Below are 13999 nucleotides of genomic sequence, written 5' to 3' on the forward strand. Positions count from 1 at the left end.
TACAAATCATTTTATTCGTTTGTTGGAGAATACAGTGTATACTTCTGAAGCAAGGGTTTCCTATTTCTGCTTAAAATAGAACTGAGTTTCAAAGAGAAGAATACAAGCATCCCAATTTATTAAAATCAATAATCAGAAAAGTCATTTTGCCTAATTTATTTTATTATTGATTTAAATAATGTTATTAACTGATATGCACAAACCTGATATACTGTGTATTTTCTTTTTATTAAAATTCTAGTGTTAAGTAAGTTTACTGTAAAATTCCATCTAATACAATGTAAGAGATAACATAAGTTTCATTGTGTATTTTCTGGCATTCTCTGATGATAAGATAGATGTATAAATTTAAATAATTTCATCAAGTTTAATTAGCGGGATCATTTTATTTAGATTTAACATTAACTGCATGAGTTAGATGCTATTCTAAACCATTTATGCCATTCTAAAATTGTTTGTTATATCAAAATGCTCTTTCACCTTCCTCTTACCAAATACCAATTCTTAAACCTGAACTTCTACTGTATGCACATGTTGCTTTGCAATGTAATTGTGTAAGTTTCACTTTATTTTCTTGCCAGGCTATCACTGAAGGCCTGTTAACTGCTGGCATTAGTCTATGAAGTCAGGCTTTATGAGATGAAGGTAATATAAGTGAAAAATTGTACCAGTTTTCTAAGAGCCTGGATAATAAAATCAAACAGGTAAATATAGGACTGGAATTAATATTTTATTCCCAAAAGCAATCCACAATTGAGGTGGTTGGCACTAGATAGATTTCCACAGAATTGCACTAATGACTTTGAAATGTTATCTTAACACTTAGAATGGATGCATAAAAAGGCCACTTGTAAAATAAATCCTTTTTGCAAAGGATTCTAACATTTTTCTTTTTATAGTAAACATGCTCTGAAAGAGATTTTCTAGATCTTCATTGAAATAAAAAAACCTTCACTAATCCTTCTTAAGTAATTATTCTGCAACAGTTCCCTAGCAATCACAAACTTTCATAAGGAGCCAGGATTACAAAGAAGATTCACATGGGAAGACATTTATGTCTTCCAAAAAGAACCTGTACTCTTAAAGAAATGAATTACTATACGCATAAACTTTAATGGCTTTTAGAATGGGAGTCAAAAATAATTGCATGATTCATCAACTCAGAATTTAGAGCTACTCTTTAACCAGGAATACTATCTAAAACACAACTATTTTCTTTTACTTTTCGATAGCAGGAAGAAGAACAGACATGAAACATAACAGGAAGATTAGTAGTTCCAAAAATATTGCAGGATTGGATGATGCGATAACCTTCACCAAACTTGGGACCATTACACCATTCACATCTGGTTGTGCTGCAATGGAGAAAATATTAATCAATATTTAGTAAATTTCTAATAAAGAAAAGACATTTTGTTGATGCTATCTAAGACTCAAAGCAGTATATAACGTGGACTTTATCATTATTGATCTTATCATCTAATTGAGGAGCTAAGACATACACAAGTGAACAATTAAATACTAAAAAATAAAGTACATATGTGTGTATAAAACAATCCTAGTTTTCTAAAACAAAAAAGTATAGATTCATAGTAAGAAAACATTTCATAGATAGATCCCAAACAGAACACAGTAATTGGACAGTGTAATCACAGAAAATTTTGTATTTCTTTATGATGTATTTCTGTATTTTCCAAATTTTCTATAATAAATATGAATTATTTTCATAACTCAAAATAAATACATAATTTAAAAAATAAAGGCATTAACATAAACTAGTGTAAGGTTAGTGTCCATATATATTATTAAATGCTCACAAATCAGGTTTAAAAGACAGACATTAAACCATTAGTACATTAACATTAGCACATGAACAGAAGAAGAAACCTGAGTGTTCAGAGAACAATGAGAAGTAAAGCTTCTCACTCTCATTAACAATCAAGGAATACAACACAAAATGGCAAAGAAATATAATTTCACAATCATCAGGTGGGCAAAATGTAAAAGTCAGACAGTACAAAATTTGGTGAGGATGAGGACCATCAGGGACTCTCATAATTTTTTTGGTGGAATATAAATTGGTATAATCACTTTGGAGAGCAATTTGGCAATTTCTACTAAAGTTGAAGATACACCAATCCAAGTGTCCACTAGCAAGAGAAAGAATAAATAGATTAGATTTGTATAGGAAAACTATACAAGAGTTAATGAACTAGAGCCATATATATATATATATATATATATATATATATATATATATATATATATATTCTTTTAAAAAGTTAAGCATAAAAAACAAGTTGAAGAATGACATATTTACATGTACTTTAAAATATGAAAACTCATACTAAATATTTGTTAGAGGTTTTTCTCATGTCAACCAATTTTTCAATTTTCTGCAGACACCAACTGCATGTCCTGAAATTCAATTCTGACACTAATTACTTGGAGTTAGTGCCAGACTCCACAGGTTTAAGGAGTCAGTCCCACAAGATTGCCCTCACTTCAGATGCAGTTGCAAGTATGGGGTCCCCAGGTTAGCCTACTTCTTTTCCTCTTGGCTAATTTGCTAGAAAAACTCAGAACACAGGAAAATGCTATATTTACTATTGCAGTTTATTATAAAGGATACCTGATGAATAGCCAACTGAAGCGAGGTCTGAAAAGGTCCTGAGTGCAAGAGCCTCTATCCCTATGGAGTTCAGGTGTGCCACTGTCCAGGCACCAGACATGTTTGCCAGCTTGGAAGTTCTCCAAACCCCATTGTTTACGGGTTTTTATGGAAGTTTCATTATATAGGCATGCTTGATTAAATGATTGGCCATTGGCAATTGAACTCAATCTCCAGCACCTCTCCCTTCCCTTTCCCAAGGTGGAGGGGGTTGGAGTTAAAAGTTCGAACCTTCTAATCAAAGCTTGGTCTTTCTGGCAACAAATCCCCATCCTGAAGTTATCTGGGGCCGCTGAGAGTCACCTTATTTGCATAAATGCTTGATGTTTTCCCACAGGGCCCTTAAACTCTCCTCATTGCTTTTTTTTTTGAGGGAGGGTAATTCTTTTTTCTTTTTGTTGTTCTGATTGGTTGTTTTCTGCTACCTTATCTTCTAAATCGCTGATTTGGTCCTCTGCTTCATCTAATCTACTGTTGATTCTCTCTAATGTAATTCTTTTTAATTGGGGAATATTGGGGAACAGTGTGTTTTTCCAGGGCCTATCAGCTCCAATTCATTGTTCTTCAATCCAGTTGTGGAGGGCGCAGCTCAGCTCTAAGTCCAGTCGCCGTTTTCTATCGCCGTTTAGTTGCAGGGGTGTAGTCCACCACACCATGAGGGAATTGAACCAGCAACCTTGTTAAGAGCTCGTGCTCTAACCAACTGAGCCATCTGGCCACCCTTCTAATGTAGTCTTCATTTCGGTTATTGTATTCTTCACTTCTGATTGGTTCTTTTTATGGTTTCTATGTTCATTTTTATGCTTGCTATATCTCTGTTAAAGTCCTCACTAAGTTCCTTATAACCATTGTTTTGAACTCTGTATCTGGTAGATTGCTTGCCTCCATTTCATTTAATTCTTTTTCTAGAGTTTTCTCCTGTTCTTTCATTTGGGACGTATTTCTTTGTTTCCTTATTTTGGCTGCCTCTCTGTCTTTAGGTTAGGTAGCGCTGCTATGTCTCCTAGTCTTGCTGGGTGGCCTTATGTAGTAGGTGTCTTGTGGGGCCCAGTGGCACAGTCTCCCTGGTCACCTGCTCCAGGAGTGTCCCTTGTATGGATGGTGCGTGCCCTCCTGTTACAGTTGAGCCTTGATTGTTATTGGCATGTCAGTGGGTGGACTTGACCCTCAGACTGACTGGCTGTGGGGTTTGGCTACATCCACAGCTTATGGGCTCTGGTACAGGAGGTTTACCCCATGGAGTAGGATTCACCCCAGTGGGCTCTCATGCCTATTGAGGCTGCCCTTTGTGTGTGCTGCTTGTGGAGCTTCTTGGGTGGTCCTCTGCTGTGGTCTGAAGCTAGCCTCCAAGTATGTTGGTTCTGGGGCCTCTTGAGAAGGGCAGGCCCAGGTCAGCCACTGCCTGTGATTGATGGGGAGTACCTGGGTAGAAGGTACAAAGTGATCCGCAGTTAGTTGTTCTGTACCTGGAGGCATGTGGGCGAAGCCACACTGCAAACCAAGGACAGCTGCCACCAGTATTGGGTCTGGGTTAGCGCTGCAAACAGCCAGGACACTCTGACTCCTGCTGCCACCTGCTGGCACCGGTAAGGGTCAGCCACTGATAAAGCCTCCTGTGGTATTCAAGTTGGGTGAGGCAGAATCACAGTGAGTCAGCAGGGTGGAGCAGCAGAGCTCACCAGGCCAATCAAATTTAGATTTGGCCTGTGGGGGTGGGCTCAACACAGGAAAGATGGCACCTGCCTGCTGGCTACATGGGAGAGAGCCCCACACAGGGAAAATTGGGACTGTCCCCCCAGTCCTTGCCCCGAAGTTACACACCTCAGTCTCTCCCCATGTGTCTCCAGTGCCCCCAGAGTCACCATCCCTCTGCTGGAGCCCAGGTAAGTACCTGCATGGGCCCGTTAGAGGATGTCTGGGTTTCCAGCTGCCTTCCGTCCCATCCGGAGGGTCAGAATTCCCAGTTTTTCACAGCCAGCAGTTGTGTGGGCTTCTCTTCCTGGAACCAGTACTTCGGGCTGGGGAGCCTGGTGTGGGGGGCTGGAGTCCCTCACTCTTTCATGGGGAACCTCTGTGGCCAAGATATCCTTCCCAGTTTTCAACCGCCACATGTGGGTGTGGGACCAACCTGTTTTGCGTCTTCGCCAGTCTCAACATGGCTTCTTTTTTATATCCTTAATTATAAAACTTCTGTTCAGCTAGACTTCAGATGGTTCTCCAGGTTGATTGTTCTATAATTTAGTTGTAATTTTGATGTGGTCACAGGATGGGGCAAGCACAGTATTTACTCTGCCATCGTGGATCTGCTTACTATCCTACATTTTGTTGCTCTTCATAGATATTTTGTTCTGGCTGAACATTTATTTTTGTCTTTGCACATATCCCTACTTTTACTCAACTTCAGTTCATTTCCCTATTTGGTTCCCTCTTCCTGGAATGCCCCTTGAACACAATAAATATTTTCAAACGTACACTTTTACCCATCCTTCTAAACCATGTCATTCCTGAATCTTCCATACTTTCCCAGCAGTTATAATCTCTCTTTCTCTGGCCCCTTTTATTTATAATTCACTTGTGTCACTTCATTTACATAAAAACCCATCCTCTAAAGTTGCCAAATATAGAATCATATAGAGAAAAACACAGATTTCCCCCTTTATTCCTCACTTCAATCACTCTAACTTTCCTCTCCAGAATAACTAAAGCTCATAGTTTGAGTTGTACCCTCTAGCTCCCAGACTCATGACTATTTTTTACATAAATGGAATCTCTCATTACGTGTATTCTCTCACTCTGTACGTATGTGTCTGTGTGTAACAAAATGTCTTGGACAGCCTTCTATGTTAATACATTTTGTTTTACTTCATTCTTGTTAATGGCATCATAATGTTCCATAAAATGGGTACACCATAAATTCTTTACCACATTTTTATTGATAACCATTTAGGCTGTAATTATCATTCCTGTGCCTAACTTTGTGTTCACATATAACAATTTCTATAAGACAGATTCCTAAACTTTAAATTTATATTTTAAGGGGTAATTATAATATTGTCAAATTTCCTTCCTCAAAGCTTTCACCAATTTAAAATGCCACCAATGATACATCATAATCCTGTTTTGAACATCCAAAGCTAACACATAATGTCAATCTTTTTAATCCTGATAAAACTTATAAGAAAAATTTGTTTTTATTTATATTGCATTTCCTTGATTACTGGTGTGATTTAACATTTCTCATGTTTATCATCTATGTATGTTGTTATCCATGAACTGCATATTCCTAACACTTAAGCACTTTTCTATGGGTTGTATATTTTCTTACTGATTTGTGGGAGATATACATATATGTTTCAACAGTTACAAGTATTACAATATCTTCTTCTAGTTAATGGCTTGTCTCAATTTTATTGATGGTGTCATATTACATGGAAAATTTACCCTTTTTTCAAATGTATGAAACTTTGCTTTACTGTTTATATTGTCTGTATTTTGTTTACAGTATCATTCCCTACCATGAAGTCATAAAGATAGTCTCCTACAGTTGCTTGTAAAGGCTTTAAATTTTGCTTTTCATATTTAAATCATCAGTCCAACATGAGATGCTTTTGTAATACGATGGTGACATATACATAACAAGAAGTCTGGTGATTTACTTAGTATGCATAGAGCTTTCAGTGTCTGTGAAATTACATCTTTCATTACTTCTGAGAGTTTACAGTCATTATCTCATTGAACAATAATTCCCAACGTTTTTCTCTATTCTCACTTTTTGGGACTTTAAGTGTGTGTTAAATCTCCTTTCCCTCCTGTCTGTGTATGCACCAGAATTTCTTCAGTTCTTTCATGTGTGAAAATTGTCTGTTTAACCCATGCACTAATTTCAACTATTACATTTTTTCAGTTTCTAGAATTTCATTTCATTTAAAATTTCTTGTTCACATTTTCCTGGTCATATTTGATGGTATTTTGTTCCTTAAGCATTTTTAAAATTAAGTTATATTTCTTTAAACACTTAAATTAGCTATGTAATATTCTGTAAACAATTCTAATATGTTAGATCCTTGGAAATTTGTATCTGTTGATTGTTTTTGCTGACTTTTATTCTTGGTGGTTTATTTCCTCTTGTATTTGGAAATTTCTTTAAATTGTGAAATAATATCCACTTGAACTTAATTTTTGGAATTTGCAAAGTCTAGATTGAAGATGTTTCTCTCAAAAAAAATTTATGAGGTCTCATATCTGTTTACCACTCATTAGTTAGGTTTTAATTATTTAAAAAAAATTTTGTCCATGGAGATTTTTCTTCCTTCTTATGTGCGTTCAAATCTCATGAGCATTGACATCTCAATGCATTAAAAGTGTGAACTTCGAGGCCTGGTTACTTTTTATTGGTAGATTTTTAATCACCTTTTTAAATTACTCCAATGGTTACTAGTCTTTTAAGGTTTTCTGCCTTTCATTGAGTCAATATTGGTAATTTATATACTCCTGGGAAACAATTTACTTATGCATACAACAAATATTTGTTAAATCAATAATACAGTCACTGGTGCTCAGTACAGCAATAAAAATAGTTTTATACCATCTGAAGGAAATGAGAGATAAACCTGAGAGGATTGAAAGTGTGTGGGGTTTAAGAATCCCCGTCCTGAGATTAGGCAATGATAGAATTTGCTCTGTGTATGTCTGCTCTATTCCTGGTCTCTGTGAAGTTAGAATAAAGCATTTCCCTGCATAGTGTGCCTGGGACAAAAGAACCTGTTTTTTTGTTTGTTTGTTTGTTTGTTTGTTTGTTTTGGAATAACACACTTTTATGTTCTTAGCAATTCATAGAAAAGATTTATGCTACAACTGTATCGATGTTGCCAGCCATACCTCAGCAATCTGTATCTCACATTAAATTTAAGTAATAACTTGAGAATGTTAGAAAATGGGATGAATCCATTCTATATTATTATGCCTGAAGAGCAGAGGAGCAATTTGAAGAATTGCATGTATGTTTTGATGTGTATTGTGTGATGTGGTGTGGTGTGTGTGTGTGTGTATGTGAGTGTAGTAAAACTGTCATCTGAGGCTGTAATGAAGAACATTTTAAATGCTTAAAAGTGCATTTTGGTTAAAAGGGCTTCAGAATTTGCTCACCAGTTTAGCAACATTTGAATTTCTCCTGGGATCACATCATAATATTTATATAGATCATTTTTTAAAAAAATCAAAGAAGTAAGTTGAGTAAGACGCTGTGGACTATTCAAAGAATTCTCTTTCCAAAAACTAGGATGAGTGAAGGTATTCTCAAATAAAAGATTTTTCAGGTTAAGCTTCAAAATTCCAGATGGAAAAAAAGTCAGCTCATTCCCATCAACAATCAGTTTTTTAAGTGATCTGCAAATAAAGGAAACCATACTTTAAAAAGTATTCATCAGGGGAGGGACACTCTAGTAGAGGGTAATATATGGTGATGGAAAGAGAACTGACTCTGTGTGGTGAACACACAATGTGAGATATAGATAATGTATTACAGAATTGTACATGTGAAATCTATGTAACTTTATTAACAATTGTCACACCAATAAACTTGAATTAAAAAAAAATTCTGAACCAATCAGAATCATTTTGTTTAAATATGGAATGAAATGAATTAATTTTATTTTATCTTAAATACATTCATTATGGATAATAAATTAATTGCATTTAAAAAAACTATTCATGTAATTTATAATACTGAAGTATTAGGTTGGTACAAAAGTAATTGTGGTTTTTGCAATTATTTTTAAACTTTTAAACCACAATTACTTTTGCACCAACCTAATAAAATTCTGGCCCAATGTTTGTGAAAATTGTTATAAAACTTAGTAACAATAAAATACAAGTACTTAACTATTTCCTTAGAATCAAGAACATTAACTTAAAAAGCAACTGAACCGACATATTGTTACGCAAAAAAGTATATTTGGGTCTTTGCAACATATCATTGGTATGGAAAAAGAAATAATAATCACAAACAGCAAGACAAATGAATGTTATACTACATAAAATATAGTACAGTCTAAAGATGCAAAGAAAGTATTTTCATAGACAAATTGAACATCAACACATTTTTTTTATGTAAGCCCAATGAAAACAGTGAAATTAACACTATCGAAACACATTGTGTGCTACGCTGTACTTCAACTTTTCATCACCTGGTCCTCTTGGTTTTTAACATGTCAGTTGCTTCTAATAATCCTTCTATTCAAAGAGTACCAACATGACTGATGTTCTCATTTTTTACCACTTGTCTTGATGACATTTTTTACAGTCACTCATCTCCCTTCTATAATAACTAGTGCTGGAAGCAGTCAGAAAAGTATCTGCTCATAGGGGACATACAAAAATCAAATCAAAAGCTGGTCCAACTTATCAATTGTATCAGGGGTGAAGATATTGATATAACCAACTGGTTATAAATCAGATTTTAGGTCATAAGCAGCTTTAGATACTATGACTTTAAATTAAAAGATTTGAGGAAATAAGCAACTAAGGGCCTATAGATTCTTATTTGCTATCTAGTTTTCACATCTCTTATCCACACAATTCTTTAATTATGACTCCTGATGACAATATTAAAACATGATCAAAGAAGGTATCTAAGACAGTGAGGCTAAGACGCTAGTACCTCAGCTAGTTTCATCCCTCAGCCACAGTTTGACCACTGCACCTCTCATAGTCTAGAAAGGGTGAGCCAGACCTCAGGCTCCATTTCGGTCCTGAAGGAGAAAGCTGGCGTGGTCGCTATTTTCCTCTACAGCAAATACAACCTGGGGCCAGAGGCAGAGAACCCTATGCACAATCAGAAGAAGTGTGGTAAACTCTAGGGAAATGCCACAGAGAGTCCCCAGAACACCCATGGGTGAGGCTTCCCTGCCTGAGTTGGTTTATCTGAGAGACCACATCAGTTTGGGGGCACCCTTGCTCTCAATGAGTTCTGAGGAGCACAGCTGTCTTTAGGTTAAGGAGTCTTTAAAGCTAGAAGAGCTCTATGTTGAGGTAGCCTTTGCTTCTGAACATCCTGGATAGCGGAGAAGCCTCCTTGTGCTACATCACTGACACTCTCGGTGCTCTGAATGGTACTCGGAGACTGCTGTTGCATGTGAGCAGAAGTCAGAGCAGCCAGGAGACAAAAACAATCAAAACACACAGGACAGTGTTCATTCCTAAGGCAAGCACATCTTCACTTCTTATCTGTTTGGGAAGACATAAGAAATTGGGGTAGGGGTGGGAAGAAACAGTAAGATTCAAATATAGCGCGCGCACACACACAGACAGAGAGAGAGAGAGAGGGAGACAGAGAGACTTTCTTGAACCAAAATGCATGATTTGTAAAACTAAAAAATTAAGTGGATGAACTGAAGAAGAACATGGTCTTCATACAAATCTGAGTTAGAGGCAAAGACAAAGAAGAAATAACTCAAATAGAGCAAAAATATTTTTAAAAATCATAAGGAAAAAAAATGTAGGTGCCGTGGAAGACAGATCCAGGGATGTAACATGTAAATAATATGTGTTTCAGGAAGAGAAAATGAAACAGATAGGTGAGGAAAGATTATAATTAAACATATTTCCTTAACTCAAAAAAAAAAAATGTTTGAGCAGGCTGATTAAGAGTCCACTGAATTCCAAGGAAAACAGGTGTGATATCATGATTTATAAGAAATATATATTTGGTCACTGTCGTGCAGGGTGGCCTGCAGGGTCTCAGCTCCCACTCCCCACACAAGAACGCAGGATATGGTGAGGCCAAAAAGGAACACCCACGGAGCCATAGATAGGGGAGTCATACCACTATACTCTCGCTGGCGGCTGGGTTGGAGACACAGGAAGCAAGAGCCACACTGTTCGCAACCCTCAATGTACCGCTTGCAGGCTCAGCCCCCATCTTCTTGCTAGTCCCCATCTGCTGCTAGCATAGCCACAGCAGTTATATTAGTGACCAATGGCTCACTGGTTACAGCTGACGGCCAAGTCTCCACAGCTGATGGCCATCCAATCAGAGTTGATGGCCATTTACTACCCGAGTGAGCACCTTTTCACGTGAGGCTGAGAGCCTGGAAGCTGCACTCCTGGCTCTGTCCCCACAGTCACTCAGAGGACTAAAATATATTTCTCATATATATTTGGTCTTCATCCATAGTTTCTGGCTCACCACTCTGAAAAACCTTCAATTTCCTGAGCGATAAGAGCAATGGGAGCATCTTTTGTTATATTTTGTCTTCTCTTCAGTTCCTGAAATTGCTTCAGAGCCATACAGGTGAAATGGGTATCTTGTTATTCATAATAAGCCCCTTCCCACCACAACTGGGTTTATGTTAATAAGGACTTTTGGAAAGTACCCAAGGATGGGGGCTGGTTTCCAGGGGAAGCAACCATGACTAGAGGGGTGGAACTTTCAGTCCCACCCCCTGGTTTCTGGGGAGGGAAGAGGGGCCAGAGATTAAATCCATCACCAATGACCAATGCTTTAATCAATCATGCCTGTGTAATGGAGCCTCCATAAAAGTTCTAAAGGAGGAGGTTTGGAGAGCTTCCAGGTTGGGGAACCAGAACAATTCAATGTACCACTGTGCTGAGCCCCAAACTCCATGAGAACAGAATCGCCTTTGTTCAGGACCTCACACTATCTATCTCTTCATCAGGCTATTGATTTGTATCCTTTGTAATAAATTGGTAATCTGGTGAGTAAATAGGATTCCTGAGTTCTGTGAGTCACTCTAGCAAATTAATTGAACTTGAGGTGTGTGTGTGTGTGTGTGTGTGTGTGTGTGTGTGTGTGTGTGTGTGTTTGTGGGAACCTCTGATTTATAGCGAGTTAGAAGTACAGGTAACAACCTGGGCTTTCTGTTGGCATCTGAAGTGGGGGGCAGTCTTGTGGGACTGAGCCCGTAACCTGTGGGATCAGATGCCATCCCCAGGTAGATAGTGTCAGGATTGTGTTGATTTTTAGGACACCCACTTGCTGCCTAAGAATTGTTAGTTGCTGTGCCTCCCACCATCACAAGGGTGGAACTGGGTGCAGAACTCTTAAACAGATTTAAAAAAATAAAAGAAGACATGTTGTTAAGCATAATCTGATTAAACTCCGGAAGATCAAGGGTGATGAAGAAAATTATAGTTTTTCCAGATAAAAATAAGAACCACTTAAAAAGAAAAAGAAATCAAACTGGCATCAGGTACCTCATCTGCAACTCTGGGAGCTAGAGGAGGACGTGACATTTACCTGTCAGGATTTAAGATTAAAAAAAAAAAAATTTACCCATGTCCTTCAACTGAGGAAAATAAGGAAAAACTGTAACAGCCGATGAATCAAAGGAGACATCTCCAGGCTCAAGATGAGATGGAACAAACAAGAACAGTAAGCAATGAATCAGTAGTAATTAATGAATCTTGAAATACATAGTGTTAAATGAAGAATGATCAAGAATGCTTGTGAGATCTAAGTGCTAAATATTCTTTAAAAATAAAGAGACATAATGCAAAGGAAAATACTAATGATAATCTGAAACAAAACTTCCTGAACTGTATCAGCAAAACCTAGAATTAGATAATGGGTAAATGCATTTGGAAAGAAAGCGATAATATATTATAGCATTGTACACTCGAAATCTATATAATTTTTCTAACCAATGTCACCCCCATAAATTTAATAAAAATTTTTTTAAAGAAAGCAGGAAAATGAAAGTATTCTAAAGGTCTAAACTATTGGTGGAATGCAGCAACGGGGAGACAGTAGCTTTTATCTTGCTTTTATAAAATATTAAAGAAAAACGTATATGTTTATGAGTTTTGGGGAAAGGAAAGATAGCTATTAATAGACTGGGAAAGTACAGTAGAGTTCAAAATTAACAAGGGAGAAGAAAAGGAACAAATAACATCCTGAAAAAAGAAAAATCACCAAAAAAAAGACATATATGTGAAAAGGAGGAAATACTAAATATAAAGTGGAAGGCAATAAATAAAGATGTCAGTCATAACAAATATGAACAGGATGAATTCCCCTATTAAAATACAAAGATTGTCACATGAGAAATTAAATAATTCATATAAATATTAGAAAAGTAGAAAAATTGTCTAATTTCATTGAAGATAAGATTATGCTTCCTGAAAACCAAAGAAGATCTAGTAAAACTCAACCGGAACTAATTTAATTTGTTTGCATAAATTGATTTTAAATAATGTAAAGAAGTACATAGCTTTTCTCTATTCTATACTGGCAATAGTCAGCTAGAGATAAAAATTAAAGAAAATATTGCATTCAGAGTAGCAACACAATTATAAAATACTTAGAAATGTTAGTGAGAAAGATAAAGGACTTATGTGAAGTGAGTCATAAATTCTTATGAAAAATATAAAATAATATCTGAATAAATGAAACATATAATATATTTTAGGACAATGGATTTATCATTATTAAAATGTAAATTCTTCAAAATTTGTATGTAAACTCAAGGCAATTCCAATGAAAATCCCAACTTTGTGCTTATGTGTTTTGGGTGCGGAGAGGCTTGGAATGATATCAAGTATCTTAAAGATCATGATCGAAAGAATAGTTAACAAACTATTTTATTGTAAAATAATCTCTCTACTAGTTATTCAAACTTATTCTAAAGTCATAATCAAAATAGTATGGTATTGACCTACAAGGACATAGATGAAATTCAGAGACATTTAAAAAATTAATGTGAGAAAGAATTGGAGCTTAGCAGTAAAATTACACTGTGTATTATTAGCATCTTTTGCATATGTATTTCCTTACCAAAAAAGCCAAAAAACAAAAAACCTGTTAAGAACTACAGGTGAGCACATGAAAAAAAAATGGACTAAAGGAGCTTATCATTCCATTAAGTGGTCATCGATATTGTGCTTTAAATAATTACTGAAAATGTTAGGTCCTAAAAATACTGTATATCAGTTATTCAAATTGCATTTTGGTAAACTTAATGTTTCACATATTATATTTTATGGCTATTAAATAAATAAATGAACTCAATTTTCTCCATCATGATCATCACCAAATATGTCTTTAAGTGACACATGATCTTGTATATACATAACTACTTCCAAAATACCTGAGTTTCTGGATTTCATTTGGAATAAAAGCAATACTATTGTAGGAAATGTCAAGTTCTTCAAGGTTGGGCAAAGAAAATAACCTTCAATAGAAAGAGAAAATAAATTGTAAAAGTGATTATCTATTTGTTATTTCTGGGCATAAATAAGAATTAAATACTTAAGCAAATAGGTAGAAGTATAAAGAAACTAATATTTTTCTTAAATTTTGAAATTTATATA

General features: G+C 35.9%; 1 protein-coding gene across 1 annotated transcript in view; it reads right to left on the reverse strand.

The window, feature by feature from the left end:
• Positions 1 to 1180: 1180 nt before the first annotated feature.
• The window catches only part of LRRC63 (leucine rich repeat containing 63), a 64588-nt gene continuing 51769 nt past the window's right edge, over positions 1181 to 13999 (reverse strand). The window contains exons 7-9 of the mRNA XM_019753545.2: positions 13777 to 13860; positions 7817 to 8056; positions 1181 to 1355 (exon numbers count right to left, since the gene is read on the reverse strand). Coding sequence (XP_019609104.2) covers positions 1181 to 1355; positions 7817 to 8056; positions 13777 to 13860 — 499 coding nt within the window. The remainder of the gene's footprint in view (positions 1356 to 7816; positions 8057 to 13776; positions 13861 to 13999) is intronic.

Source organism: Rhinolophus sinicus, linkage group LG04 (assembly GCF_036562045.2).
Source record: "Rhinolophus sinicus isolate RSC01 linkage group LG04, ASM3656204v1, whole genome shotgun sequence".
In the NCBI taxonomy this organism is placed as follows: domain Eukaryota; kingdom Metazoa; phylum Chordata; class Mammalia; order Chiroptera; family Rhinolophidae; genus Rhinolophus; species Rhinolophus sinicus.